The 26,996-nt window shown below is 49.2% G+C and overlaps 2 protein-coding genes across 2 annotated transcripts in view; both read left to right on the top strand.

Moving 5' to 3' along the window:
* Nucleotides 1-13,324, top strand: part of SCARF2 (scavenger receptor class F member 2) — a 42,802-nt gene extending 29,478 nt beyond the window's left edge. Inside the window, exons 10-11 of the mRNA XM_033174614.1 lie at nucleotides 8,318-8,470; nucleotides 12,112-13,324. Coding sequence (XP_033030505.1) covers nucleotides 8,318-8,470; nucleotides 12,112-13,289 — 1,331 coding nt within the window. The 3' untranslated portion in view covers nucleotides 13,290-13,324. The remainder of the gene's footprint in view (nucleotides 1-8,317; nucleotides 8,471-12,111) is intronic.
* Nucleotides 13,325-20,711: 7,387 nt separating this feature from the next.
* On the top strand, nucleotides 20,712-25,396 carry LOC117038843 (protein DGCR6-like). Its single transcript, XM_033135788.1, has 5 exons — nucleotides 20,712-20,965; nucleotides 23,688-23,848; nucleotides 24,234-24,334; nucleotides 24,620-24,760; nucleotides 25,072-25,396. The coding sequence occupies exons 1-5, from the start codon at nucleotides 20,778-20,780 to the stop codon at nucleotides 25,153-25,155; spliced, it is 675 nt and encodes a 224-aa protein (XP_032991679.1). The 5' UTR covers nucleotides 20,712-20,777; the 3' UTR covers nucleotides 25,156-25,396.
* The last annotated feature ends 1,600 nt before the right edge of the window (nucleotides 25,397-26,996 follow it).

Raw genomic sequence — 26,996 nt, 5'->3', positions numbered from 1 at the left:
GCGGCAATAGGACATAGAGCCGGGGTCGGGGCTCAGCACGATCGATCAGGAGCAAACAGGCGCTCACTATTCTTAATCCAGCGATGGACCTGGAGCACTCCGGCAATCTACCTGTAGATCACGGACGACCGGTTGGATATGTCTGGCGTAGAGGAAAAGGCAAGGGGTTGGACTTGATGGCCCTTGGGGGTCCCTTCCAACTCTAGTCTTTATGGTTCTGTGATAGTCATTTGCACCTCTGGCATCCCTTTGCTCCTCCGTGCCCCCTAGCGCGCACACCCACACCCACACCCCAGGGAATCCCACCACCCCACAGGGGACGCGCCCACTTTGGAAACCAGACAACCCACCCTGGCAGCCAAGACCCTGTGACATGAAGAAGTTGATTTGCATCTGCTCGCTCTCTCCTGTCTGCGGACACCCTCTCGGAGGCCGGCCTTCCTTCCCGCGGCTTCGCTCGACTGCCAGAGGGGCTGTTATTTCACTGGAATGAAATGCTTTGGTCACAGGCTCCTTTGTTTGCCTTGGCACGCAGGCTTCTCCATATGTTCTTTTTATCCATCCCTGACCGCGGAGGGCTGAGGTCCCGCGCAGCTGTAGTCAAGGGGGGGGGGTGTGCAGGCTGGAGCCACCGGGAGACCAGGGCAAGCGGACCATCTCTCCCACCCACCCCTTTTAGGTTTCCATTTCTTCCCTTCTCTCCCTCCCACCCCCCTTTCTTTTCTGCAAAACTGGCACAGTTTTTAAGAAGCCAGCCCACGATCTGCAGAAGGGGCCGTAGCAGCCCGGTAGCTGAGCGTCTGCTCTGCATGCAGAAGGTTCCAGGTTCAGCCCCCAGTGGCATCTCCAGTGTTCCCTGCCTGAAAGCCCTGGAGAGCTGCTGCCAGTCAGCGTAGGCAATACTAAGCTAGACAGAGCAACACATTGTGGGTTTTCCATGTGTTAGTGCTCCGAGCAAGCAAGCGCAGGATTTTGCATGCAGCCCAGTGCCTCCTGGTTGCCCACAACCAGCACACAAATTCTTTTTATTAGCTGATACAGCTACTTACAGGTGAAACTCGAAAAATTAGAATACCGTGGAAAAGTCCATTTATGTAAGCAATTGTTTTCATTAGCTACTGGAGTTTAATATATGAGACAGACTCATGACATGCAAAGCAAGATATGTCAAGCCTTTGTTATAATTGTGATGATTATGGCGTACAGCTGATGAAAACCCCCAAGCTGAAATTGTTAATTTGGGGTTCTCATCAGCTGTACGTCATAATCATCACAATTATAACAAATAAAGGCTTGACCTATCTCACTTTGCATGTCATGAGTCTATCTCATATATTAGTTTCACCTTTTAAGTTGAATTACTGAAAGAAATGAACCTTTCCACGATATTCTAATTTTTCAAGTTTCACCTGTATAATAGATTTACGTTTCCGGTCTTTCACCATTAGATATCCTCAAGGCCATTTTCTGAAATGAGATTACTTGTGTCCTGCCATGGGATGCATCCAGTAAGGCACGCTCTTATACCGCTTTAAAGTCTCAACACATTGACCAAAAGTTCTCTTTCAAAACGGCGGAAAGGGCTGCCACATCCCCTTGTTGGGATGGAGCTGAGCAGCAGAGCCCAAGCAAGATTATTCCAAGAGAGAGCAACTTGCCTGCCTCCCCCTCCCTCTCTCTCTTACACTATTACCTCCTCTGTGTGCAGCAACAGCCCTCCTGTGTTTGTCTCCGGCGCCTGGTGTTCCAAGATAGACTGCCCTGGCACATGGAGGTTTCACTTGGGGGAGGGGATTATCTAGTCGCTCGTAGCAAGCAAAAAAAAAAAAGCACGAGCTGCAAGCACCTGGGAACTAAAAAAAAAAATGCCCCTCGATGCATAAACACCACCCACCTCCAGGCTCGCACAGGGTCTGCCCTGGAGTGCCCTTCCCAGATCTTGTGCCCATTTGCCCTGGCTCTGTGAGGTAGAAGCAGACTCCTGAACAGGCCTAACCTTCCTGTTTGACGGCGAAGGAAGTCTCTGTTTATGCAGTAGCTGAGGAAGTTGCTTGTTCTGCCCGGAGCGGGTCAGCTCTCCTGTGGCCTTCAAAGCTGCTTTTGATCTGGTGGCGCTTTCACTATGAAGGCCTTTCGGTTTCCCCAGGAGGAGGAAGGGAAGGGATGAGGAGGAGGAGGTGGGTTGCCTGACAGCTCCTCCTCCTCCTCCTCCTCTGAGCAGGAAATGGAAGATGGTGCCAGCCTTCACTTTGGAAGAGCATATCCAGCAGCAAGGTTGCAGCATTGATGCAGCAACTATGGAACGTGCCATAGGGTGAGCATCAGAAGAGGCTGCTGTCTTAGGTCAGTGCATCTAAGTCACACCTAGACCAGCATCCTGTTCACACAGTGGCCAACCAGATGCCTCTTTTGGGAAACCTGTAAGCACAAGAGCTCTCTCCCTTCCTGCAGATCCTAGCAACTGATCTTCAGAAACATTACTGCCTCCAGCTGTGGAGAACAGAGCCACAGCCATCCTGTCTAGTAGGCGCTGGTAGCCTCATTCTCCATGAATTTATCCAATCCTCTTTTAAAACCATACAAGTTGGTAGCCATCACTGCTTACAGTGGGAGGGAGTTTTAACTATGCTAGGTGTGAGGAAGCTGGTCCTTCTTGTCTGTCCTGAATCTTCCAACATTCAACTTCACTGCATGTCTACCAGTTCTAGCGGGGAGGAGCGAGTGGCACTGTGGTCTAAACCACTGAACCTCTTGGGTTTGCCGATCGGAAGGTCGGCGGTTCGAATCCCGTGAGCTCCTGTTGCTCGGTCCCAGCTCCTGCCCACCCAGCAGTTCGAAGGCATGTCAAAGTGCAAGTAGATAAATAGGTACCGCTCCGGCGGGAAGGTAAACGGCGTTTCCGTGCGCTGCTCTGGTTCGCCAGAAGCGGCTTAGTCATGCTGGCCACATGACCCGGAAGCTGTACGCTGGCTCCCTTGGCCAGTAACGCGAGATGAGCGCCGCAACCCCTGGACACGACTGGACCTAATGGTCAGGGGTTCCTTTACCTTTACCTGTAGCTATCCACAATCCTTTTAACTCTTTCGGTTTTGTGCCTTAACTTCCAATAAAGAACAGTTTCAGCATTTGGGACTTTCAAATTTAGAGAAAAGCCAAGTACAAGGCGACATAATAGAAGTTTAGAATATGGATATTGTGGATAGCTACTTCTGTATCAATATTAAAAACAATAGAAATTTAATATTATGAAAATTATAGGTTTACATTATTATTTATTTAAAAATTTAGTTGCTCCTCTCCCCCCTTTTTTTTTTTACAAAAGCAACTTACAATACATATAGAAACAAACACATTCATTAAAACCGATGTAGAACAAAGCATAAAGGTAAAGGTAAAGGGACCCCTGACCATTAGGTCCAGTCGCGGACGACTCTGGGGTTGCGGCGCTCATCTCGCTTTATTGGCTGAGGGAGCCGGTGTACAACTTCCGGTTCATGTGGCCAGCATGACAAAGCCGCTTCTGGTGAACCAGAGCAGCGCACGGAAACACCGTTTACCTTCCCACCGGAGCGGTACCTATTTATCTACTTGCACTTTGATGTGCTTTCGAACTGCTAGGTTGGCAGGAGCAGGGACCGACCAATGGGAGCTCACCCCATCGCAGGGATTCGAACTGCCGACCTTCTAATCGGCAAGCCCTAGGCTCTGTGGTTTAGACCACAGCGCCACCCGCTTCCCTGAGAACAAAGCATAGAAAAATCTAAAAAGACATTCTAATTTTTAAAAGGCAGGATTAAAACATTCCACCCCACTGAAGGAGGTTGCAGAAAAATTAAAAACCAAAGCTCTGGCAGAAAGGGAATGTTTTTCCCTGGCACCTGGAGATTTGTAATGATGGCACCAAGCAAGCCTCCCTGTGGAGAGCTTTCCACAAGTGGGGAGCCACCACTCAAAAGGCCCTTCCTTGTGTTGCCGCCCAACGGACCTCCCATGGAGGAGGCCTCAAATGATGAACACAATGTCCAGGCCAGTTCATATGGTGGGAGGTAATCCTTGACGTATTGGGGTCCTGAGCCACGTAAGGTTTTATAGGTCAAAACCAGCAGTTTGAATTGGGCCTGGAAGCTAATTGGCAACCGGAGCAGTTGGGCCAGGATTGGTGTGATGTGCTCAGACCATCTTGCCCCAGTGAGCAACCTGGCTGCCAAATTCTGCACCAGTTTCTGAACTGCCTTCAAGCACAGCCCCACATATAATGCACTGCAGTAATCTAACAAAACAAAAAAAGGTTACCAGAGCCATAGACAACAGAAATAAATATTTCAGAGAAAACTAAAAACATCAGCCTGATGAAAAAATATATATTTACAGGAAACTTAAGTATCCTATCCATAGAATTTTTGTGAACATAGTCTGGAGATATCTATGTTGATAAGGAGGCAGGAAGCTCCCTTACATTGAGTCAGACCATTGGTCCATCTAGCTAAGTATTGTTGACACTGGTTGGCAGCAGCTTTCCAGAGCTTCAGGTGTCTCTCCCAGCCCTCCCTGGATATGCCAGGGTTTGAACCTGGGACCTTCTGCATGCAAAGCAGATGTGCTGCTATCCTACCCCCGCCCCGCCCTTGCCCTTCTTCTCTAACTTTAGGAAACAAGGGCTGAGACCTCCCCTGACTAGCATTGGCCCAGGAGGCAGACCAGTGAAAATGGGGATCTGTGGGGAGAAACGCTTTGGCTGGGTGGGGGGGGGTGCTGGTTGGAAGCAAGAGGCCCGCAGGAAGCCGCACGGCACTTTCGCAGCCGCTCTTGGCATGATTTATTTGGCAACAAGTCACCCAGAACCAGATGTCTGAGTGCCGAGCAGCTACAGGAAACTCTGCATCCCTCAGGGGGCTCACTCTGCACAGAAGCCGCCCTGTTTGGGGTCTCCTTGGCCCAGGGGCTGCTCAGGCAGGCAGGTCCCAGTTTTGTTTGCAAAGCACTATGCGGCAGGGGGAGGCTCAACGGCCATGTTATTGTGCGAGTGAGCTGCGATTCGTTCGCCCGGCGTCTTCATTCTCACTGTAAAGTGGCTGCCAAGAGTCTTCCGTTAAATCTATTTATTTGCTTTTTCAAATTAAAATTCCACAGAGATATAATCAAACATAAATCGTAAAAACAAGATTCCAATGAATCTCCTGAACTTCCACCCTCCCCTTTGTGGGTCCTATTATTAATCATTTCCTCCTGCATCTTTTATGATGATCCAAGTCTTTTGCATCGCCATTGTGTCCAGAATTCAGCCTTAAACTACAACTGATATTCCAATCCTACTAACAATTTTAACTGTTTACAATGGTCTTTTAAGTTATAAATTTCCCCCATTCCTTATTACAATTTTGATCTTCCTGATTTCCGATTCTTCCAGTCATTTTAGCCATTTCGGCATAATCCATCATTATGCCGGCTGCCGAGAGTTTCCCTTCCTCTCTTATAATGCCAGAACCGTACAGGACCCATCCAATGAATCTGAACACTGGAAGATTCAGGACAGACCAAAAAAAGGAGTGTTGGTTGTTGTTTTTTTCCACACAGCACAGAGTTAAACTATGGCAATTTGCTCCAACAAGAGGCAGGGATGGCCAGTTGGCCACCAGCTTGGATGGCTATCCACGATGGCTGTGCTCTGTCTACACCAGGCATCCCCAAACTGCGGCCCTCCAGATGTTTTGGCCTACAACTCCCATGATCCCTAGCTAACAGGACCAGTGGTCAGGGATGATGGGAATTGTAGTCCAAAACATCTGGAGGGCCGAAGTTTGGGGGTGCCTGGTCTACACTGTTGCAGGCAATGTGCCCTTGAATATCAGTTAAGAACATAAGGAGAGCCTGCAGGATCAGGCCAATTGCCTATCTAGCCCAGCATCCTGTTCTCACAGTGGCCAACCAGATGCCTCAATGGGAAACCCAAAATCAGGACTGGAGCACCCTTCTCTATAATTTCCAGCAACTGGTATTCAGAAGCATTGCTGCCCCTGAGCTCACATCCCAAACCCAATTTTCTTATCTCTGGTGGATAAGCTTCAGTGCCTTGCATGCACCATAGCTGTCAAGTTTCGGATTTGAAAATAAGGGATCAGCACCCTCACCTGTCATGGGGACAGTCTACAGTTCTCAGGGACAGTCCACGCCGTGGTAATCTCCCCCCCCCCCCCCGCAAGGCAACAAATTAATTTACACCAGGAAAGAGCTCCCAGGAAAGAGAAATCAGGGCAGAGAAAAGAAAGCACTTATTCATGCAGCACACGGTTAACCTCTGGAACTCCCTGCCACAGGGAGCAGCGATGGTCACCAACTTGGATGGCTTTAGAAAAGGATTAGGCAAATTCATGCAGGAGGAGAGGACCACTGATGGCTTCTGGCCAGGTTGGCTCTGCTCTGCCGCCAGTTAGGGGCAGCAATGCTTAATCTGAGCACCTGGTGCAGAGAAACATTTGTCTATTTTATCTTCTTCTTTATATATCTGTCTGTCTGTCTGTTTGTTATTAGGTATTTATATTCCACCTTTTTCTCCAAGGAGCTCCCTGGTCCTAGTTCTCATTTAATCCCCACAACAGTCCTGTGGGGTAGGCAGGCAGGCAGGCAGGGCTGAGAAAGGCAGGGACCCAAGGAGTCCCCGGACTCCAACTTTCCTTCCCGAAAATAAGGGAAATTTAAGGGATATCAACAATAAGGGATAGCTGCGGGAAACGGCTTGGAATAAGGGAGTTTCCCCACAAAAAAGGGAGACTTGACAGCTATGGTGGGCTCCTCATTTCCTAGGACAGCCAAATTCAGCAGACGGCATAACCCTCTTGAGGCAGTCCTTAGCCAGAAAGGGAGAGGGCACCCTCTGCTGTTAGAAGAAATTAAAAGTTTTAATTTTCTTTCTGAGGACTTCTGGGTCACTCTTAATCATCTTGAGTTTGGGATGACGGATCCTCCTTGAAGCCAGCCTGCTTATTCCGCATTCAACCTGATTTGGTCGCACGAAGCTTTTGCGGAGGTTAGCTAGTGCCTGGTCTTCACTGAGCATTCATTCTGATTGTGTGTGAGGAGGTTAATGAAAATACTCTCGGTAAAAATCCAGAATCATTACTATTAAAAGAAAATACCGAGCAGTCCAATCAAAAAATTAACACAAATGTAAATGCTGTCAATGAAACTCCCATCAAAATACTATTATAAAATACCAAGCAGTGCAATGTTAAGAATTAACAACCAGGGACTGCAACTCCCATCAGCTATATCTTGTTTAGAAAAAGAAAAGGAAAATCCCAGTTTCCTACTTCATGTTCAATGCAGTTTTTTTCTGAGCACAAGTGTCATTTGCCCACCCCACCCTTCTTCCAGGGAGCCAAATGCAGTTTGAATGAGTGATTGCTATCTATGGGTGTATACGCTGACCCCCCCCCCCCTTTTGCTTCTGGCTGAGTAAGTTCTACAGGTTTTTATATTATTCCAAAAACCTTGACTGCAGGTTATAGTGGGTCAAAAGAGATGTACGTGGATGTCTCCACTCCGTGAGAAACAGCACCACTCCCTGAAACCCTATCAACTCTATTGGAAGCCAGTGTCTGCAAGGTCCAGATAGATCATGGGCAGGCAAACTAAGGCCTGGGGGCCGGATCCGGCCCAATTGCCTTCTAAATCCAGCCCATTTACATGAGTAGAATGTGTCCTGTTATTTAAAACACATCTCTGGGTTATTTGTGGGGCCTGTCTGGTGTTTTTACATGAGTAGAATGTGTGCTTTTATTTAAAATGCATCTCTGGGTTATTTGTGGGGCATAGGAATTTGTGCATCCCCCCCCCATATATACACACACACACACACACACACACCCTCCCACAAGGTCTGAGGGACAGTGGACCGGCCCCCTGCTGAAAAAGTTTGCTGACCCCTGTTCTGAGCCAACACGTCTACTCTGCCTCCCTTTTCCTTTTCTTCTTTTCATTGCTTTTTTCCAGTGCTGGATTTACGTATAAGCTAAACAAGCTATAGCTTAGGGCCCACTCTCTATTTAAAGGGGGGGAAACTGGACGTACGTTTCCAAAATAGAAGATAAAAAAACCCCTACATACAGCAACAGCGTTTTGTGTTGTGTATGGACCTATTAGGTCCACAAATTACCATATAGCATATATTCAACACAAAAATAGCAACAATTTGTTGTTGACAAAGGACAGCTGGACATATAAAGGCCCCCATTACCTACAGTAGCTTAAGGCCTCATCAAACCTAAATCCGGCCCTGCAGACCAAGAACCTCTTTCTCAACCTTTTCTGTGTGTTGCAGTGGCTCATCATGACCTGGAGAACACCATGAACTGCAGCTTCATTGAGCCACCATCAGTGGTGGAGCAGCCGTCGCCTTCGTGGTCCTCCCGGGGCTCCTTCTCGTCCTTCGACACTACAGATGAGGGCCCCGTCTACTGCGTGCCACACGAAGGTGAGCGGGGCAGAAAGGCAGGGCTCTGGGGAACCCCAGTACAACGGCAGTCCAGACTTTTGAGCCTCAAGGGGCTCATCTGCCATAAAATCTTGCCACCTTCTTACACCATCCCCTGCTGCCATGGCTTCTTCCAAAGTAAAAACCCTTAATTGAAATTAATTTATTGCATTTATATCCCGCCTTTCTTCTCCAAGGTGGCACACATTGAACTTCTTCCCCTTCTCATTTAAGCCCCACAACAACCCTGTGAGTTGGTTGGGCTGAGAGGCAGGGACTGGTCCAAAGTCGCACCCAGTGGGAATTTGAACTCTGGTCTCCCAGGTCCTAGTCCAGGCATACCCAAACTCGGCCCTCCAGCTGTTTTGGGACTACAACTCCCATCATCCCTAACTAACAGGACCAGTGGTCAGGGGTGATGGGAATTGTAGTCCCAAAACAGCTGGAGGACCGAGTTTGGGTATGCCTGTACTAACTAGTCTGACACCCCAACCACTACATCACCCTAGATCTTTAGGCCAGGACAGTAATAATAATTTTTATCTTATCTTATTTAAACTCTGCCCATCTGGCTGGGTTTCCCCAGCCACTCTGGGTGGCTTACAACACATAAAAAATTGTAAAACATTAAAAACTTCCTGATACAGGGATGCCTTCAGGTGTCTTCTAAAAGTTATTCATCTCCTTGATATTTGGAGGGAGGGTGTTCCACAAGGAGGGCACTACTAGCAAGAAGGCCCTCTGCCTGGTTCCCTGTAACTTCACTTCTCGCAGTGAGGGAACCACCAGAAGGCCCTTGGAGCAGGACAATGAGGGTGGAGACGCTCCTTCAGGTATACTGGGCTGAAGCCATTTAGGGCTTTAAAGGTCAGCACCAACACCTTGAATTGTGCTCAGAAACATACTGGGAGCCAATGTAGGTCTTTCAGGACAGTGTTACATGGTCTCAGCAGCCACTCCCGGTCACCAGTCTAGCTGCTGCATTCTGGATTCATTGTAGTTTCCAAGCCACCTTCAAAGGTAACCCCATATAGAGCACATGGCAGTTCCTTGTGTGTGTTGAGGTGATACTGTATGAGTCAAGTGACACACTGAACATTTGTAATATAGAAAAAAACATTTTGAGCTGTAGCTAATAATGTCATATTCAGAATTGACCCATTTAAATTAATGAACATGGCTGCTTTGTGGAGAAGGGATGCAGCTCAGTGGTACAGCATCTGCTTTGCATGCAGAAAGGCCTAAGTTCAGTCCTCAGTGGCTTATCAAGGTAGGGCTGGGAGAGAACCCTGCCTGAAACCCTGGACAGCTGCTGCCAGTCAGTGCGGACAATGCTGGACTAGATGGGCCAATGGTCTGACTCAGTATAAGACTCGGTATTGGGAAGGGCTGTGGTTCACTTGTAGAGCTTCTGCTTTGCTTTCACGGGGTCCCTGGTTCAATCCCCAATGGCATCTCCAGGTAGGGCTGCAGGAGACCCCACCTGAAATCTTGCAAAGAAGCTGCGAGTCAGTATAGACAATACTGAACTTAATGGGCCCAACTGTCTGCTTCCTACATTCCTACCTTAAGTCATAGAATCATAAAATTGTAGAGTTGCAAGGGACCACGAGGACCATCCAGCCAACCCCCTGCAATGCAGGAATATTTTGCCCAAAATGGGCCTCGAACCCACAACCCTGAGATTAAGACTTTCATACTGTACCTAAGGAGTTATCCCATTCATTGCGACGAATATTTTATGAAGATAACGTCAGCAGACCCTGATGTCATCTCTAAGCTTTCATCTGCGGCACTGAGGACTAGAACCCTTTAAAAAAAGAGAGCTGGGGTTGTCTGGAACTGGGATGGGTGCATCGGTGCTTATAATGCCCGAAGCCCACATTTCCATCTTGCAGCCTAATCATAGCCAGGAGGTTAAATTGCTGTACCAGCCGCTGAGCTCCTTTCTTTCCTCTCTTCCTTTAATTTTGGCAATCGTTACAGAGCAAAGGAATTTGGCGTGAGCCCAGCTCCACCGCAACCCTTCTGCAGCAAATAGCAGGCCTTCGTGAAATAGCCCTGTAATGACTAAAGAATTCTAAGGCCACACATGCGTGACTCCGAAAGAGAGAGGGGAAAAAAGAAAACAGAAAACCATAATTGCCCGGCAGAGAGTTTCCCACCAGTGGAAATTAACTCCTGGGATCCCAGTCCTTTATTTCCACAGGTAGAAAAAGTCAATGAGGCACCCAACTCCCCCTTTGGACTCCCACCAGCCCTAGCCAATGAATGGGGCTGCTAGATTAGGGCAAAGGCTCATATTTAGTCCAGCATCCTGTTCTCACCGTGGCCGACCAGATGCCTCTTCTAGAAAGCCCCAAAAACAGGACCCGAGCTCTATGGCTGATGGGAGTTGTAGTCCAAAACAGCAGAAGTGCCACAGGTTTGAGAGAGGCTGCCTTGACACATTTTTAAAAATGGGGGTTTGGATCAAGTGCCCCCCCCCTCCTTCAAGCAGAAGGTGGGGAGGGGCTTGCGCTCTCCATAATTCATGCATAGCTTCGTTTACGCCAGGGATGGGAAAACCGGTGACCTCCAGATGTGGTTGAACTCCAGTTCCCATCATCCCCAATCAACATAGTCAGGGGTATGATGTTGTATCATTTATTACGTGCCTTACCCCAAGGGCACAGGATGAGCCACAGCTATTTAAAATAAAAGATTAAAAATAGTTTTAAATCACCAGAGTAAGTTCAGTCCTGAAAATATACATCTCAAGTGCCAGGGTGAGGCCAGGGTAAAGAGGTGCATCTTCAGCACTCGACAAAAACTGTACCGTGAACGTGGCAGCTGCACCTCTGTGGGATGGGAGTTTCACAACTTAGGGGCTGCCCCAGAGAAAAACCTCTCCCAAACTGCAGATAGCCACAAGCTTCTGGGGTTACTGGAACTACCAAGAGGGCCCCCTCTGCTGAACTTAACGACCGAGAGGCTGTGTCAGGAAGGAGTTTGCCTTTCTGTTCCGGGCTTTAAACACCAGCATGAGCACCATAAATTGGACCTGGAAACAAACTTGGCAACCAGTGCAGCTGTTTAGTAACAGGTGTTATATGAGATCTAAACAGAAACCCAGCCAGTAACTCGGCTACTGCACTTTCAACCTGCTGAAATCGTCTTTGAGGGCAGCACCACCTAGAGCACATTGCAGCAATCCCATCTGTAGTCCCATGTCACAGGCGCACCCCAGACACAGCAGATAGTTAACTACCTCCTCCTGATGGACTGCATGCATGCAGCTGGAGACTACGCCTCTGCTCTTCCCTCTTCAATCCCCTCCTGGTTCTGGGAGATAGGGATGCAGGAGAGGGGGGGGACACCCGGCCCTTCACTTGCCAGCCCCGCAACTTCCTCCTCTTCCTCCAGCTCTGAATCTTCCCCTGCCTCTGATTCTTGCCCGCTGGCTGATACAGACCCCCCATAAATCACTGCCCCCTGTCTCCTGAGACAGACTCCAGACCCCCTTTCCTCAGTGCACACTTGTCAGTCCCTGACATCCCAACAACACCTGGTGGGCCACAAGAGTCCTCTATCCTTGTGGGATTTTTAAAACATGGCTCCACACTGACCCCTAATGATCCCCTCCTGCTATCCCTCTGCAGAGAGTGTGAGCGACAGCAAGGACAGAGTTTCCGCTCCCTGCAACCCAGTGGAGAAGGTGGCACCACCCATCAGCGAGGAGGAAGCCGGAGAGTACACCGTCTTGAAAGAGAGCCCCTCCATCCCAGCGGACAGCAGTGAGACGCCCTTGCTCAAATCCTCTGACAGCGAGCGCTCCTCTTCCGGGTCCGGCTCAGTCAGCGGGGCCCTCTACGCCCGGATCGCTCGCCTCTCCAAGCAGTCCAGAGACGAGGATGACAACTCGGGTGCCGCCAAGCCCCCGTCGCCGGAGAGAGCCAAGCCCCCTCCGCCGGACCCCTCGACAAAGCCCAAAGTCTCTTGGATCCACAGCAAGTACAGCTCCAACCAGTCCAACTCCCTGCCCGCCATCGGGATGGCCGACCTGACAGAGCACAAACAGGGCTTGGCGAAGAGAAAGAGGAGCCCCAGCGAGACGTTGGCTGGGGTCCATGGCAAGGTGCCTGCCGCCAGGGGCAAGGAGAAAGCCCCAAAGCACCCGAGGGAGCTGAGCTCCCCCGAAGGCAAGGCCCTCTCCATCTCTGGGGAGCAGCTGTCCCCATCCAAGCTCAAGCAGAGGCACAAGGCCAGCGCGGAGCAGATGGAGAACATCAACGGGGCTGTCCAGAACGTGATCAAGAAGATGGGCAGTTACCCTCCGGACCGGAAAGGGAGCGATGCCCCCAAAAGCCCCAGTCACAGCAAGCTGCGCTCCGAAGTCATTCACCCCCACCTGTCTTCGGAGGCGGCCACGATGCTGGCGGCACAGCTGAAGGAAAAGACTCAGAGCCTAAACCGGGGCGATGGGGGCACACGGCAGAACGGGGTAAGCCCCCTGCCAGCCCAGAGGGAGAAGCCCACCCCACCGCAGAAGGCCAAGCGCTCCGTGGCCACCAGCAGCCAGAAGTCCAGCAAGCCCGTGCTGCCGACCTCCCCAAATTTGCAGAAACTGATCAGCCCCGTGGCGGAGGCGCCAGCCGGCGAGCCCAGAAAGGCGGAAAAGCCCAGCTCCGGTGGCACCCAAGAGCCAACGACGCCTGCGGCCGGGGACCAGGTGGTCAAGAAAACGCCCATCAAAAAGCCTCCCAGGAAGAAGAGCAGAGAAGCAGCCATGGAGCAGCAGCCCAAAGCGGCCACCACGTCACCTCAAACCGTGCAGTAGAAGGTGGCCACGTTACTAAGAGAGGACTGCACACACACACAAAAACAAAGGAAGTGAGGATTGGGGGTTGCGGGGGAAGCACAGGACTTGTCTCGGGGGAAGCCAGGAGACTGGCAAAGACTCTTTTAAGTGTGCCCCCACACACACTGAGACGCGGACCCAATTGACAATGGAGGCCTTCTCCCTCGCCCCCCACCAACAGCAGACCCAAAGCACTTCTGATTTTGCTTCCCCCACTTTGTGGAGTGGGAAAGGGATTTTGTGGACCAAGCGCTGGGCGCCTGGGGCTCGGGGAGGGGGAGGGCTTAGCAGGGTGGGTCGGGTGGCTTTTATTTGTACCAGTATTATAATTGCGTATGCCATGCTTCTCTCCCCTAGGGATTTCCAAGTTGCTATAGCCTACATAAATGGAGTCGCTGGCTTTCAGGTTCTGAGCATGGTGGTTGCAAAAGGCCATGGCATAAGCTCCACAGGGCAGAGACCTTTGCCAATCTGCTGCCCTGCTTCCCAACGTCCTGGGCTATCGCTCACATAATGCCCCAAGCTAAACATCCGCCTGATGCTGGGGCGGCGATGGGGCCATGCTTACCAGGGCTGGTTGTAGAATCATAGAACTGGTGAGCTAGAAAGGACCAAAGGGGGCCATCCAGTTCAACGCCCTGTTGAATCCCTGACAGATGGGCATCCAACCTGTGTTTTTAAAACCTTCAATGAAGGACAGCCCACCACCTTCCGAGGGAATCCATTCCATTGTCAAACAGATCTCACCATCAGAAATTCCTTCTTAATGTTGAGTCGGAATCTTCTTTCTGGTCATTTGAATCCGTTGGTTCAAATCAGGGGTCCCCAAACTAAGGTCCGCAGGCCGGATACGGCCCAAGGGACTCAGTTATCCGGCCCGCAGCGACCCCCGCCGCCTGCTGTTACCGGCGTGGCATGGCTGCCCACTTCCAGGTCGGCAGAGCACTGGAAATATCTTGTGCACGTGCACAAGCGTCATTTCCGGCACACTTCTGGGTCTGAGGAGGCTCGTGCGCACATGCACAAGCTATTTCCGGTGTTCCACCAACCCAGAAGTGTGCTAGAAATGACACTTGCGCATGCGCAGAAGCTATTTCCAGTGCTCCGCTGACCCAGAAGTGCGCCGGAAATAGCGTGTGCGCGCACTCCCCCACCCTTTGGCCCGCCACGCAATCAGCGCTAGAGGAACCGGCCTGAGGCCTGGTAAGTTTGCCGACCCCTGGTTCAGATCCTTCCCTCTTGAGCAGAAGAAAACAAGCTTGCTCCCATCTTCCATGTGACAACTCTTCAGATATTTGAAGATGGCTCTCATATCACCTCTCAGTCTCCTCCAGGCTAAACATACCCAACTCCCTTAACTATTCCTCATAAGGCTTGGTTTCCAGACCCTCAATCATCTTGGCTTCCCACCTCTACACACATTCCAGCTTGCCACTATCCCTCTTAAACTGTGGTGGACACAGGGCTCCGGGTGGGGTCTGACCGAGGCAGAATAGTGTGGTGCTACGATTTCCCTTGATCTCAACCCTGGACTTCTGTTGCCGCAGCCTAGAATTGCATTAGCAGTTGATGGGAGCTACAGTCCAGAGGTGCGCAAGGGGGCATCAGGTTGGCAAAGGAGGCTGCTCTGCGGGCATAGAGGCGGGAGGCAACTTTCCTTTCAAGCTGGCCATGTGTGCAGGCTTCGCACTGGCCTAGAGCTTCAGCACACCCAGTCTTGGGATGGCATCCCAGACCTGACTGGGCATGCCTTCTGCTGGAGCTTTTTCACCCTGTGGTGCCAATATTGGCACCGCCCTCCCTTGCAGCCGTGCTGCCTCGAGCTGGCTTCGATGGACGCCCCCCCCTTTTTTTTGCATCAATGGTTCTGGCCGCCATAATTGGCCGCCTGTCCTGGCTACGACAAGGGCAGTTTGGTACACAAGTCTAGCGTCTCCATTGAAAGCTTCCTCCATTAAAAAGAAACGGTGTATTTCTACCTCCGTGGTTTTGGTCCCTGTGCTTTGGCCTTTCCTGACCATTTCCAGCAACTGTCTACTCTGCTGCCAACTGTTTGGGCCCTTCCCTGCAATCTGGTAAGAGTCGGCTGGCCCTCCAGCACGCCTGAGATCAGCACCCTCAAGGAACCATGGCAGGTGGGGTGACGACAGCCACTGTGCTGAATCTCCCACAGTGCCCTGGGGCGACCGCCATGTCAGTTTGGCCATTCCAAATGGCGCCTTACAGCAGCCCACCGCTGCTGCAGAGATGAGTGCGTAAGCATGTCCAGGCCCACTAGAATGCACTTTTCCCATATTTATCGACCCAGGAGCCACCTCCTGAGAAGAAGAGCTGCCCTTTATTAGAAGGATATGGTCGTCAACCAAATGGTGTCTCCAGGTATGTTGGGACTAGGCTCCTTTTTGAAATCCTGAAGAGCCACAGCCAGTGACATCCACCATGAGTGTTGGGCTACAAGCCCTATCAGCCCTAGTCAGCATAGCCCAGTGGCCAGGGAAGATGGGGAATTGTATTCTGCAGAAGCCTGGAGGGCCCCTGATTGGTGACTCCTGATGTCGATACTGGGTTAAATGGACCCATGCTCTGACTTCCTATGATCCTAAATGCAGGTATGTGGTCAAATACTGTATACACATCCTCAGCTTCACGGAACTATAAAAGCCCTGCAGGGCTATATTGCCAGTAGCTGCAGGTTCAGATGTGCAGGGTACCTTCATGATAGTCACAGCCATGCAAGATTACTTGCCACTCTTCCAATAATTAGGGATGCATTGCAGATCTCCATGTGTTGCCTTTCAGATAGATTTGCTGTTTTCTGTGCACATGCACAGGGAAATAATTTTTAGTGCTCCAGTATCTTCTCTCAGAGAGACCCAAGTTGTGTTTAACGTGAAGCTCTACCATGTGGAGCAGAACTTGCACTCGCCGTTCTCTTGCTACTGAAGCACTGTGCGTTTTCAGGGTTCCTAGATGCTTCGCTTTGGAGCATATAGAACAACTCCTCAGTGTTATTCCTGCATGCCTTTCCCCGGAGTGACGCTAGGAGCCCATCCTCAGGTTTCCCTTTCATGCTGATTGGGCAGCTCTAGGATGCTGGAGGGGGGGGACGACGACCCTGCTGCAGAAATAGTAACAGGGCTTCAACTCCCCAAGACCCTAAACCACTACACCACTGTATATTACCAAACGCTTAAGAAATGGCCTTTCCCACCACACCCATATACCGGTACATATACACCCCTGACATGCTACAGAATACTCCAAGCAACCTCTCCTCAAATGCACCAAGCAACTAGCATTCAGAAGTGTTTCTGCCTTCGGCTGTGGAGGCAGAGCATAGCCATCATAGCTAGCTAGTGACTGATGGCAGGCTTCTACCCCATGAATTTGCCCAGACCTCTTTAAAGCCATCCAAGTTGGTGGCCATCACTGCCTGCTGCTGTGGAAGGAAGTTCCATAGGTCAACTATGCGCTGCATGAAGTACTGCTTTCATCTGCCTGTCCTGAATCTTCCAACATTCAGCTTCATTGGAGGCCCACGAGCTCCAGCATTATAAGAGAAAAAACTCTTCTCTATGCACTTTATCTATGCCATGCATAATTATATGAACTTCCATCCGGTCGCCTCTTGCTCGCCTTTTCTCTAAATTTAAAAAAAAAAAAAATCCCAAACGCTGCAATCTTCCTTCACAGGCTCTCCATGTCCCTTCCTGGGTTTCTAAGCAAGATCTGGAGCAATGATCACACCCTCTTCTGTAGCCATCAAAATCCAGCTGAGGCAATGAGTATTTGAAAACGGAAAAAGATGGACAGACCCACCCCCCTGCTGCTTCCTGGTTTATATTTGGGGCTGAGATGTGGCTTGTTCCAAAGTTCCCTTTTTTTCTTTCCTTTTTGCCTGTTTAGTCTGCGCAGGAGAGCACAAATCACAGCCCAGTGTCATCACTATGGCAGGGTCTGGCTTTCATTAGGGCCCACGTGAGCCGCCTCAGCTGATGCCTTGGCCTCCTTACCCAAAATATGTGCTGTGGAGGACGCAGGAGCGCAGCGACACCTTTCCATTCTCTGCTTTGTGCAAGCAAATCGAGGTGAATGTTGTATAAACCAGTTGTCTGCAGGAGCTGTCTGTCTGGTGCAGCATCGCCCCTGCAACATAGCCAGCCACTGGGAGAGCATAAAGGGAGCTCTGCTGGATCGGGTCGACGACCCATCAAGTCCGGAATCCTATTGTCACAGCGGCCAACCAGATGCCTGTGGGAAACTGGCAAGACCCAAGCTCAAGAATGCTCTCTCCTCCTGTGGCTTCCAGCAAGGTATTCAGGAGCATTGCTGCCTCCAGTCGTGGAGACAAGAGCATAGCCAGAAGGAGCTATCTATTCTGAGATTTGAAAGGTGTGGAGTGAGTGAGCCTGGGAAGATGCTAGCACAAGCCTCCGTTCAACCTTTGAGGAGCAGATAAGCATTGCTGGACAGCAACTGGTATTCCAAAGCATTACTGCCTCTGACTTTGGTGATCTTCATGCTGGGTATTTAAATAAGACGCAGCACCGAGCACATTTTCTAAAACGCTTCTCCCATTTTGCTAGGCCAAATTGCCTCACCACCACCTCCCTGCCCCGTTCTTCTCTACCGTACGAGGAAACCATGAGTTCAGATTTGCGCTAGAAATAAAAGACCCTTGACAACTGCTGGAGTTATTCCTTTGGGGCCATTTCCCCAGACAATGGTGGGTGCTGCTTCAGCAGCACATATCCTACAGGGAACCCTGCAGTCAAAGGATTGAACACTCCTGGAGAAGTGATGTAACAGAAAAGGACTGAGGCAAACTGCAACGGGATAAACTTCTCAATGGATTGGGCCCCACAGTTTACAGAACTAATCCTGCCCAAGCAACTCTCACCCCAGCATATCCCAATTGTGCGCCTCCTGGTGCCTGCACATCGCAACGCAACGGGAAAAAGGAAGGTGCTCTCTGGATTGGCTTCAAATGTTTTGACGGGCCCTTTGCTGCAACTTCCACCACCCAATTTCCCCCACTGCCCAGGCCTGCCAAGAGCACCTCAACAAGGCCTGCGAGAGGCATCAGTGTTACTCTAGCGGTACCCCGCTAGCTCCTTGCCAAATTAAACATCTCTGGGCACCGCTGCGGTTCCCACAAGGAACCCAGCCCTTCCCAGAGACAGGCAGGCAGCCGAGAACTGCACGGAGGCTCTTGCCAGACGAATTAGGAAGACGCCTGGGACCTACATCTGGTAGCTATTGAGTGGGGTTGTGGGGAGAGGAGGGGGAGAAGGGAGCGCAAGGAATTGTGGGAGACTCAATACAGCCTGCAGCAGATTTCCCCAACCTGGTGCCCTTTGTTTGCTTGGGGGCACCAGCCTCAGGGGGCAGTGGATTAGGGAAGAGTGGTCTACAAAGTGCAAAGGGAGTCAGAGGGGTGATCTGAGAGGTTTAAGAACATAAGAAGAAGCTGCTGGATCAAGACAGTGGCCCATTTAGTCAAGCATCCTGTTTTCACAGTGGACAACCACTTTTTTCTGTGGAAAACCCCCAAGCAAGATTCAAGCGCAAGAGTGCTCTCCCCTCCTGTGATTTCCATCAGCTGGCATTCAGAAGCATTGCTGCCTCTGACCACAGAGACAGGACTCAGCTATACAGCCGCAAATAAAGCATTTTAAGTGTGTTTTAAAGTGCAATATACAAATGTGACACTAGATGGCAACTATGGCAGCTATGGCAAATTCAATGTAATTTCCCCCCCAAAAAAAGTTTTTTTAAAAAACATTTTCACAGTGTTTTTAAAAATGTGTGTAGATTCCACCAGTCATTGCGGCTAGTATCCACTGAAAGCCCTCTCCACGAATGTGCAAATCCGATTTTAAAGCCATCCATGGAGAGTTTCTTGGTTAACTACAGTATGTGTTGTGTGAAGAAGGACTTTTTTTTTAATCTGTCCTGAATCTTCCAACATTCATTGGATGTCCACCACCTCTAGAGGGAGAGAAACCTTTCTCTAGCCACTCTCTCTAAATGATAGCATGCATTGTTTTATAAAATTATATGTCAGCTCTTACCTTTTCAAAATTCCAAACGCCACAATCTTTCTTCATCCTCTTGATCATATGGGCTGCCCTTTGTTAAACCTTCTCCAACTCTACAATATCCTTTGGTGGGTGAAGGGGAGGCTTTGCCCTGGAGTCAGGATGACTCCAAGAGGCAACACAAGTGGTGGTTTTGGAGGAAGGAGACTTTGGTGGGCACCAAAGAAGCAGAAGAGCATTAAAAAGGCACAGCCTGTGGTTGCCGGCAGTGGCCCAGGGGATGCCAGAGTGGACACATGGGCAAAGGATGCTCAATCAACACCCAGAAGCAAGTGGCCACAGTGATAAATATAGGCTGGTAGGCCTCAAACCTGAACACAATAGGATGCACTCGCTAACCTCTTTTACCCGGGAGTAGACCCCATGGAATTCAATGGGACTTACTTATGTGTAGAACTCTGCTCAAATACATTCTGTGATTATTATTTTTAATGCTACTTCTTATCTGTACATGCTCAGAAATAATTCATTCCTGTATCCTCATGGCACAAAACCCTGCTATTCTGCTAAGGGGTGAGAACACTCTGCTCGTGTCCAGAGGCACTTATTCTGTACTTACTCTGCATATGCAAAAGGCAGAGAAATTGTTCAGTTTTTGTTTTAGGGGTGACAGCATTCTGCCCATGCTTTGAAGCATCCAGTCCTTATTCTGCCCAGGCAAAAGGGAGAGAAAACACATCAGGTTGTGCTTTTGGGACCAGGGTAGGAAGTAGAAGGGTGCTCTGCCCATGCTCAGAGGCACCTAGCCCTCATTCTGCACACCTAAAAGCTTGAGAAAACACTTAAGGTTCTGCTTTTGGGGGTGGGATTATAAAGGCATTCTGCCCATGCTCAAAAATACCCAGCCCTCATTCTGCACTTCTAAAAGACAGAGAAAACCCTTCAGGGTCTGCTTGCAGGAGGGGGGTTAGAAAGAAGGGCGCTTTGTCCATGCTCAGAAGCACCCAGCCCTCATTCTGCACACCCAAAAGCCAGAGAAAACACTTAAGGTTCTGATGGGGTGGGGTAGAAGGGCGTTTTGTCCATGCTCAGAAGCACCCAGCCCTCATTCTGCACATTCAAAGGCCAGAGAAAAGTGAAAACACTTAAGGTTCTGATGGGGGGGGGGGTAGAAGGGCGCTCTGCCCATGCTCTAAAGCACCCAGCCCTCATTCTGCACACCCAAAAGCGAAGCACTTCAGGGCAGGTTCTGCTACGGCGGAGGAAAGACGGATAGCCTTCTGCCCACGCCCTGAGGCAACGGGGGCGGGCACGGGAAGCAGCGCCTGGTTTTTAAGGGCAGGCCCCGCTCGGAGGGAAAGCGCGCGAGCGGAAGGCGCTCGGAGAGGCGGAGTCCGGCGCTTGGGCCTAGACGCCTCCCTCAGCTATGGCGCGCTTCGGCGCGGGCTTCGCCTACGACGACGACGGGGAAAGCCTGGCCGCCGGAGCCGGAGCAGTAGGAGCCGGAGCCGGGGGACTGGGAGGCTTCGGCGGGGGCGACCGGCTGGCCCGTCAGCAGGAGCGCCACTACCAGCTCCTCTCCGAGCTGCAGGCCCTCGTCAAGGACCTGCCCAGGTGCGGGGAGAAGAAGCGGAGGCCGCCTCGCCTCAGGACCTCCGTCGGCTGGGCAGCGCGCAGGGAAGGGCCCGGGCCGGACGGGGGGCCTCCTTTCCTTCCTTGGATCCCCACACCTGAGGGGCTTGAGGAAGGAAAAGCCCCCCTATAAAAGGGGGGAAGGGAGAGGGGGGTAGGATGCTGCTGTAGGAGATTGCATCCCATTATTATTATTATTTTATTTTATTTTATTTTATCTTCGTCTACCTTTGCAGAAACGGGACTGGAGGCAGCCCACGATTTTAATATTAAAAAAACAACCACCACTGAACTGCGAATTATTATTACTATTTATTTTCAGATATAGTAATTTTTTATCAGTTTTCCATTACAATCCAATAATAGCCTCGTTATAACAATACCAATTTATAATACAGTTACTAATACCAATCGATCAAATAGCGAATTGTATAATTTAGATAAGGTGGGCCCCCGCATGCTAGAATGGATGGTTTGATGGTTTTCTTTAATTCTGCGTTCCAAAATATTACTTATTTCAATTACATTCCGGTCATAGTTTATTATTACTTATTTCGCTGCTCTGGTATGTGTCTCCACCTTTCCGCAGAAACTGCTCGAGGCATCTCGCAATTTTAATGCAAAACTGCAGATGATGATAATAATAATAATAATAATGGCAGTGTATTGTGTTTCTGCCTTTCTTCAGAAATGGTACTCAAGGCAGCTCACAATTTTAATCTGAAAAACCGCAGAGCAGCAGACAGTGGTAGTAACAGTAGTAATAATAATTAATTGCAATGGTTGGTGTCTCGCCTTTCTGCAGAAACCCCCCTCGAGGCAGCTCACCGTTTTTGTTTTAAAACCACAAAGTGGCAAGTTGTTGGTGGTGTCTCCAACTTCCGGCAGAAACCGTGTGCGAGGCAATTTGCTGCTTTAATACAAAACCAGCAAATTGTTATTAGTGTGGTGTAGTGGTTAGAGTGTCAAAATAGGACATGGGAGACCAAATCCCTGCACAACCATCACTGGGGTGACCTAGGACCAGTTGCTGGCTGTCAGGCTAACCTACCTCACAGGGTTGTTGTAGGGATTAACTGTGGAAGGAAGCCACCTTGAGCTCCTTAGGGGAAAGGTGAGGTGTAAATGCTTAATATGCACTTATTACGCATATTTAAATAATAATAAATAATAATTTTGTTGCAGTGTTTTGTGTCTCCACCTTTCTGCAGAAATGATACTCAAGGCAGCTCACAATTCTAACATAAAACCACAAAACTCTTAATTGTTATTATTACTACTGCTATTACAGTTATTAGCTGCTCGCTATGTAAAAATGCCTTGAAGCAACTTATAATTGCAGTCAGTTCTGCAGAAAAAGGCCCAGCAAAATCATCATAAGGCCATCAGAGGAGGCCTTCAGGATTTAACGGGTTTATCATTTATTTCTGTATTATAAAAATATTTATTGTGGCAGATTTGTTGTTAAAAAGATGGTGGCGGTTGCAGCAACACTCCTATGGGGAAAGGTGGTGATATTTGATGCTTTTTTGTTTAGGCAGGGGAAGCAAGTAAGGCGAAGGATAGGTGAAAGTGGATAATTTTATGCATGGGGTGGAGAAATATTTTTTTTCTCCTTTTCTCATGCCACTAGAAAACCTAAAAACTCAAAAGCCTCAAATATTGCATAGGGGAGCAAAAAAAATTCTGATGTTTCCGCTGGAACTGCTTATGCTGCTGAAAAGGCAAGTTGCTTTCAGTTTCTAAATTGAAAAGAGACAAGAAACCTCTATCTCCTCTTTAGCATATTTTCATAATAATCTCAGGGACTACCTAAAACAGCATGCTGGCTATGAAAATAGTTATGAACTATTGTTGAGGCAGGCTGGTCCATCTGGACATTAGGGATGGGAGGTGCTGTGGTCTAAACCACTGAGCCTCTTGGCTTGCAGATGAGAAGGTTGGTGGTTCAAATCCCTGTGACTGAGTGAGCTCACGTTGCTCTGTCCCAGCTCCTTCCAACCTAGCAGTTTGAAAGCATGCCAGTGCAAGTAGATAAATAGGTACCGCTGTGGCAGGAAAGTAAACAGCGTTTTCGTGCGCTCTAGCTTCCATCACGGTGTCCCGTTGCGCCAGAAGCGGTTTAGTCATGCTGGCCATCGCACTTGGAAAGCTGTCTGTGGACAAACACCGGCTCTCTCGACCTGAAAGTGAGATGAGCGCCACAACCCCATAGTCAAGTTTGATTGGACTTAACCATCCAGGGTTCCTTTAACCTTTACCATCTGGAAAAATGGGGGGCTTTGCCACAGTGCCCCCACCAACCTTGATCTGCCAGCCTTGGTCTCCCAGCCTTCTTACTTAACAACCAGCTCCGCCTCCTTCATGAACAGTTGACTCTGCCTTTCATTGGCTCTGGCGCCACCTACTGTTGGGATCCTTGCTTTCTGCCCTTTTTGTTGTTCAGTCGTTCAGTCGTGTCCGACTCTTCGTGACCCCATGGACCAGAGCACGCCAGGCACGCCTATCCTCCCTACTAGTCCCAATGGGCACAAAGCCACCCTTCTGTTGAGGCATCTTTACCCCTATACCAGAGTCAACGGACATGATGGGAGATGGAGCTCAGCAACCTCTGGAGGACCACAAATTTCCCACCCTGACCCTAGCTTCTGAGTGGCACCAGGGTGCCCGATGTTCCCTTGACTGTGCTGTGCTTTCTTGGCAGTTCTTCCCAGCAGAGGCTGTCACATACCATCCTCAGTGACTTGGCCCTGGCGCTCATTGATGGGACGGTCTTCGAGATCGTCCAGGGCCTGCTTGACATCCAGCACCTGATGGAAAGAAACCTCTACAACCAGCGGCTCAAGCTTCACAATGAGCACCGAGGTAAGAGGGGCTCGATCCCTTGTAGGAATTGGCCAGGCCTTCATCAAACAGCCTCTCAATCACCAGTCAGGGGTGGTTAAAATACAGGAAGCGATTTTCTCCTCATCCTCTGAATGAGTGAGACAAGGGCTGTCTTCCAGCTGATGAGTACAGGATCAGGAAGTGGTTGGTGGCTGTTCCAAATTATTGTGCACGACCAGAGAGGCACATATGTGCTCCCACATGACCCACTTTGCAGAAGAGAAAAATGGAGCAGTTGGGGATGTTGTTCATATTTGGCAGAGCTCCTGGGGGGGGGGGCTGGTCTTTAGGAGCTTGGAGCAGAGCCTTTCTGCATCCCCCACAATACAAAAACATAATGTTTTGCTGCTTGTTCCTTCCGTAGTTCTCAAGCAGGAGATGCTATATAAGCACAAAGAAGCCCAGCAAGGCTGCAAGCCTCACAACTTGCCTCTTCTCAAAGCAGCTCAGCAGAGGGAGCTGGAGGTAAGGCCCTTATGTTCTTAGCCTCTCGTATTTGAACATTGCCTCTCATGCTTGTGCAGTGGTTAGCTAGCGGCTGCTTTGGGGCATTTCCCTCCCTCTGTAGTACACAGATTGCCTCGTTGGCAAGAGTAGCCCATTGTGACAACGATGGCTTGGCAGTCCTTCACTGCGAACCGTGTTGAACTGGCTGGTGTTTCCCCCTCTTGTTCGATTCTGAGATGTCTCTTTTTCTCAGCTGGGTTTTCTGCGCTTTACACCCCACCCCCATTTCCATCTTTAACTCAGGCCATGGAGCAGCGGATTCATGATGAGCAGCAGATGATGGACGAGAAGATTGTCCTGGAACTGGATCAGAAAGTTTTTGACCAGCAGAACACCCTGGAGAAAGCTGGCGTGTCTGGCTTTTATATCACGACAAACCCGCAGGTCTGTGTGTAGAACGGGGTAGGTTTTTCCACAGATGCTGCCCCATACCTGTATAATCCAAGCTGCCTTGCAAATAAATCCATGGCCCACATGTTTATGTTAGTTATTTGAGCCCTAAAAGTAGGGGGGGACCACACACCTGCTTGGTTGTCAAGAGAGGCTGCATTAAGGCTTGGTGCATTTTGGCTGCTTCCCAACCCAACAGATAACTTCATATTGCACCCCAATATTGACAGTTTGGCGGTGGGTGGAAGAAAAGGACTCTTTGTGGTGTACAAAAACAACAACAACCAATTGCTTTCTGTTTACAGGAGCTGACTCTCCAGATGAATCTGCTGGAGCTGATCCGAAAACTGCAGCAAAAGGAATCGCAATCAAGAAAGCCTTTCTCTTGAGCAAAGGACAGAAGGGCACAATAACTGCTCTTCCCCCATCTCCCTCTTTTCTAGCCACGATCCTCTGTGGGAGTTGTGCTGAACGAGATTACTCAGTGTTTTTATATAGATATATAAAGGCTGGCACAGCCAGTTCCCTTGCCAGTCCTCAGAAGAAAAGAGGCTCAGTGGGGTGGGGGAAGGAGAGTTGTCCCCTTTTCAGTGTGGGGTGGAAGCAAGCTGTCTAACAGCCAAGGAAGCCCCAAAGTTCGGTTTGACTCTGTGTTTGTTTGTTTGTTTATTTATTATCTATCTTGGTTTTAAAAAAAAATATATGCACACATGACACACACATATAGCTGTTGTGGATTTTCCATTTATCTCAAGGTTGATGTTTTGCAATGGTGACCAAGGAATTCTGAGCTCGAAAGAAGACAGAAAACAGCATTTCTCCCCACCCACTTTAGGTTTTGGGGTGATGACAGGGTGGGGATACTGGACCTGTGGTTCAGAGTGCTTAACAGGGGGCTAATAGTCTGGTTCGGGGAAGGCCATCAAGTGCCCACTCCTTCAGCAAGGCTACCTCTTTATTGCAACAGTGGATTTTTATTTTTGAGATTCTTGAAGACAATGGGTCTGCGTTTCCACCTTGAAGGGGGCTTTTAATGCTGCTAGTCAGGAGGTCAGCTTTGCAGGATGATTTCTCAAGGTTTTATTCGGCACCACTGGAGCAGGCTTTCTTTGACCATCTCACCAGGGAAGACATTCTACAAATTGGGAACCACCACTGACAAGGCCCTGTCAGTACCAGCCAGGAAGCACCGACAGCTGTGCATCCCCTGCTGGTCATCAACTAGAGATGGCTGATACTGAGGAAAATGCTTTTTGTCTTTGACTGGAGGGGTATTGTATTTAAATGGAGAAATCAGCTCAGCCTAGTCCCTTCTGCTATTAGTTTGGGAGTTTTCAGGACCTCTATTGAGAATTATAGATGTTATAAAGATTTCCGTAGTAAACTTTTTTTAGCCAAAGCTCAGGATGGAAATAATTTTTTATATACCTTGCCCATCTGGCTGAGTTTCCCCAGCCACTCTGGGCGGCTCCCAACATAATTAAAAACACAATAAAACATCAAACATTAAAAACTTCCCTAAATTTAGAAAATGTCTTCTAAAAGTCAGGTAGTTGTTTATTTCCTTGACATCTGATGGGATAGGGCAGGCACCACTACTAAGAAGACCCTCTGCCTAGTCTAGTGCCAGGGAGTGTTTGGTAAATCTTAGCTGTGCTTTATCTACAATTTTGGTTCTGTACCACTTAATTTATTTGGCTAAGCAAATTGATAAATAGAAGAATTGTTCCCTTTGTGCCGGGGTAGGTAACAGAACATCTTAGTCTCATCCAGTTTTGGTTCCTCTGGGGAGCTCACAGGTGGGCTGTGTAGATGATCTCCCCCCGTTTGCAGCCAACATTGTGAGGTAGACTGCCTTTGAATGTGGGGGCACCATTTCATTATGAAGACTAATATACATTGATAGATCTCTTCCATGAAATTGTCTAATTTTAGGGGGGGGGGGAGGTAATTACACAGACAAAAGGAAAACATTCCCTAGCCAACAATCGATAGGCATATATAAGGGATTTTATTTATTTTTTTAAAAGAAAATTTATTATATAAGGGATTTTAAAATAAACATCAAATTGTGGAGACCACACCAATGCAAAGTTTATTCAGCGAGTCCTAATACTATCTCCAAATAGGTCTTAATCCAGTATACAAACTCATCAAGTTGCACATTTGCTTCCAAACAAAATTCACGACCGATCAAACCAGGTAGCACTGATCAGCTAAAAAGCATCCG

Source organism: Lacerta agilis, chromosome 17 (genome assembly GCF_009819535.1).
Source record: "Lacerta agilis isolate rLacAgi1 chromosome 17, rLacAgi1.pri, whole genome shotgun sequence".
Taxonomy (NCBI): Eukaryota; Metazoa; Chordata; class Lepidosauria; order Squamata; family Lacertidae; genus Lacerta; species Lacerta agilis.
Note: the sequence above shows the minus strand (reverse complement) of the source record. Positions and strands in the feature narration are given on the sequence as shown.

Excerpts from the sequence above, each read along its gene's own strand:
- LOC117038843 (XM_033135788.1), top strand. The coding sequence starts at position 20,778 with ATGGCGCGCTTCGGCGCGGGCTTCGCCTACGACGACGACGGGGAAAGC. Across the intron at positions 23,849-24,233 it reads GCTTCACAATGAGCACCGAG|TTCTCAAGCAGGAGATGCTA; the intron begins GTAAGAGGGGCT and ends TTCCTTCCGTAG. Across the intron at positions 24,335-24,619 it reads CTCAGCAGAGGGAGCTGGAG|GCCATGGAGCAGCGGATTCA; the intron begins GTAAGGCCCTTA and ends TCTTTAACTCAG.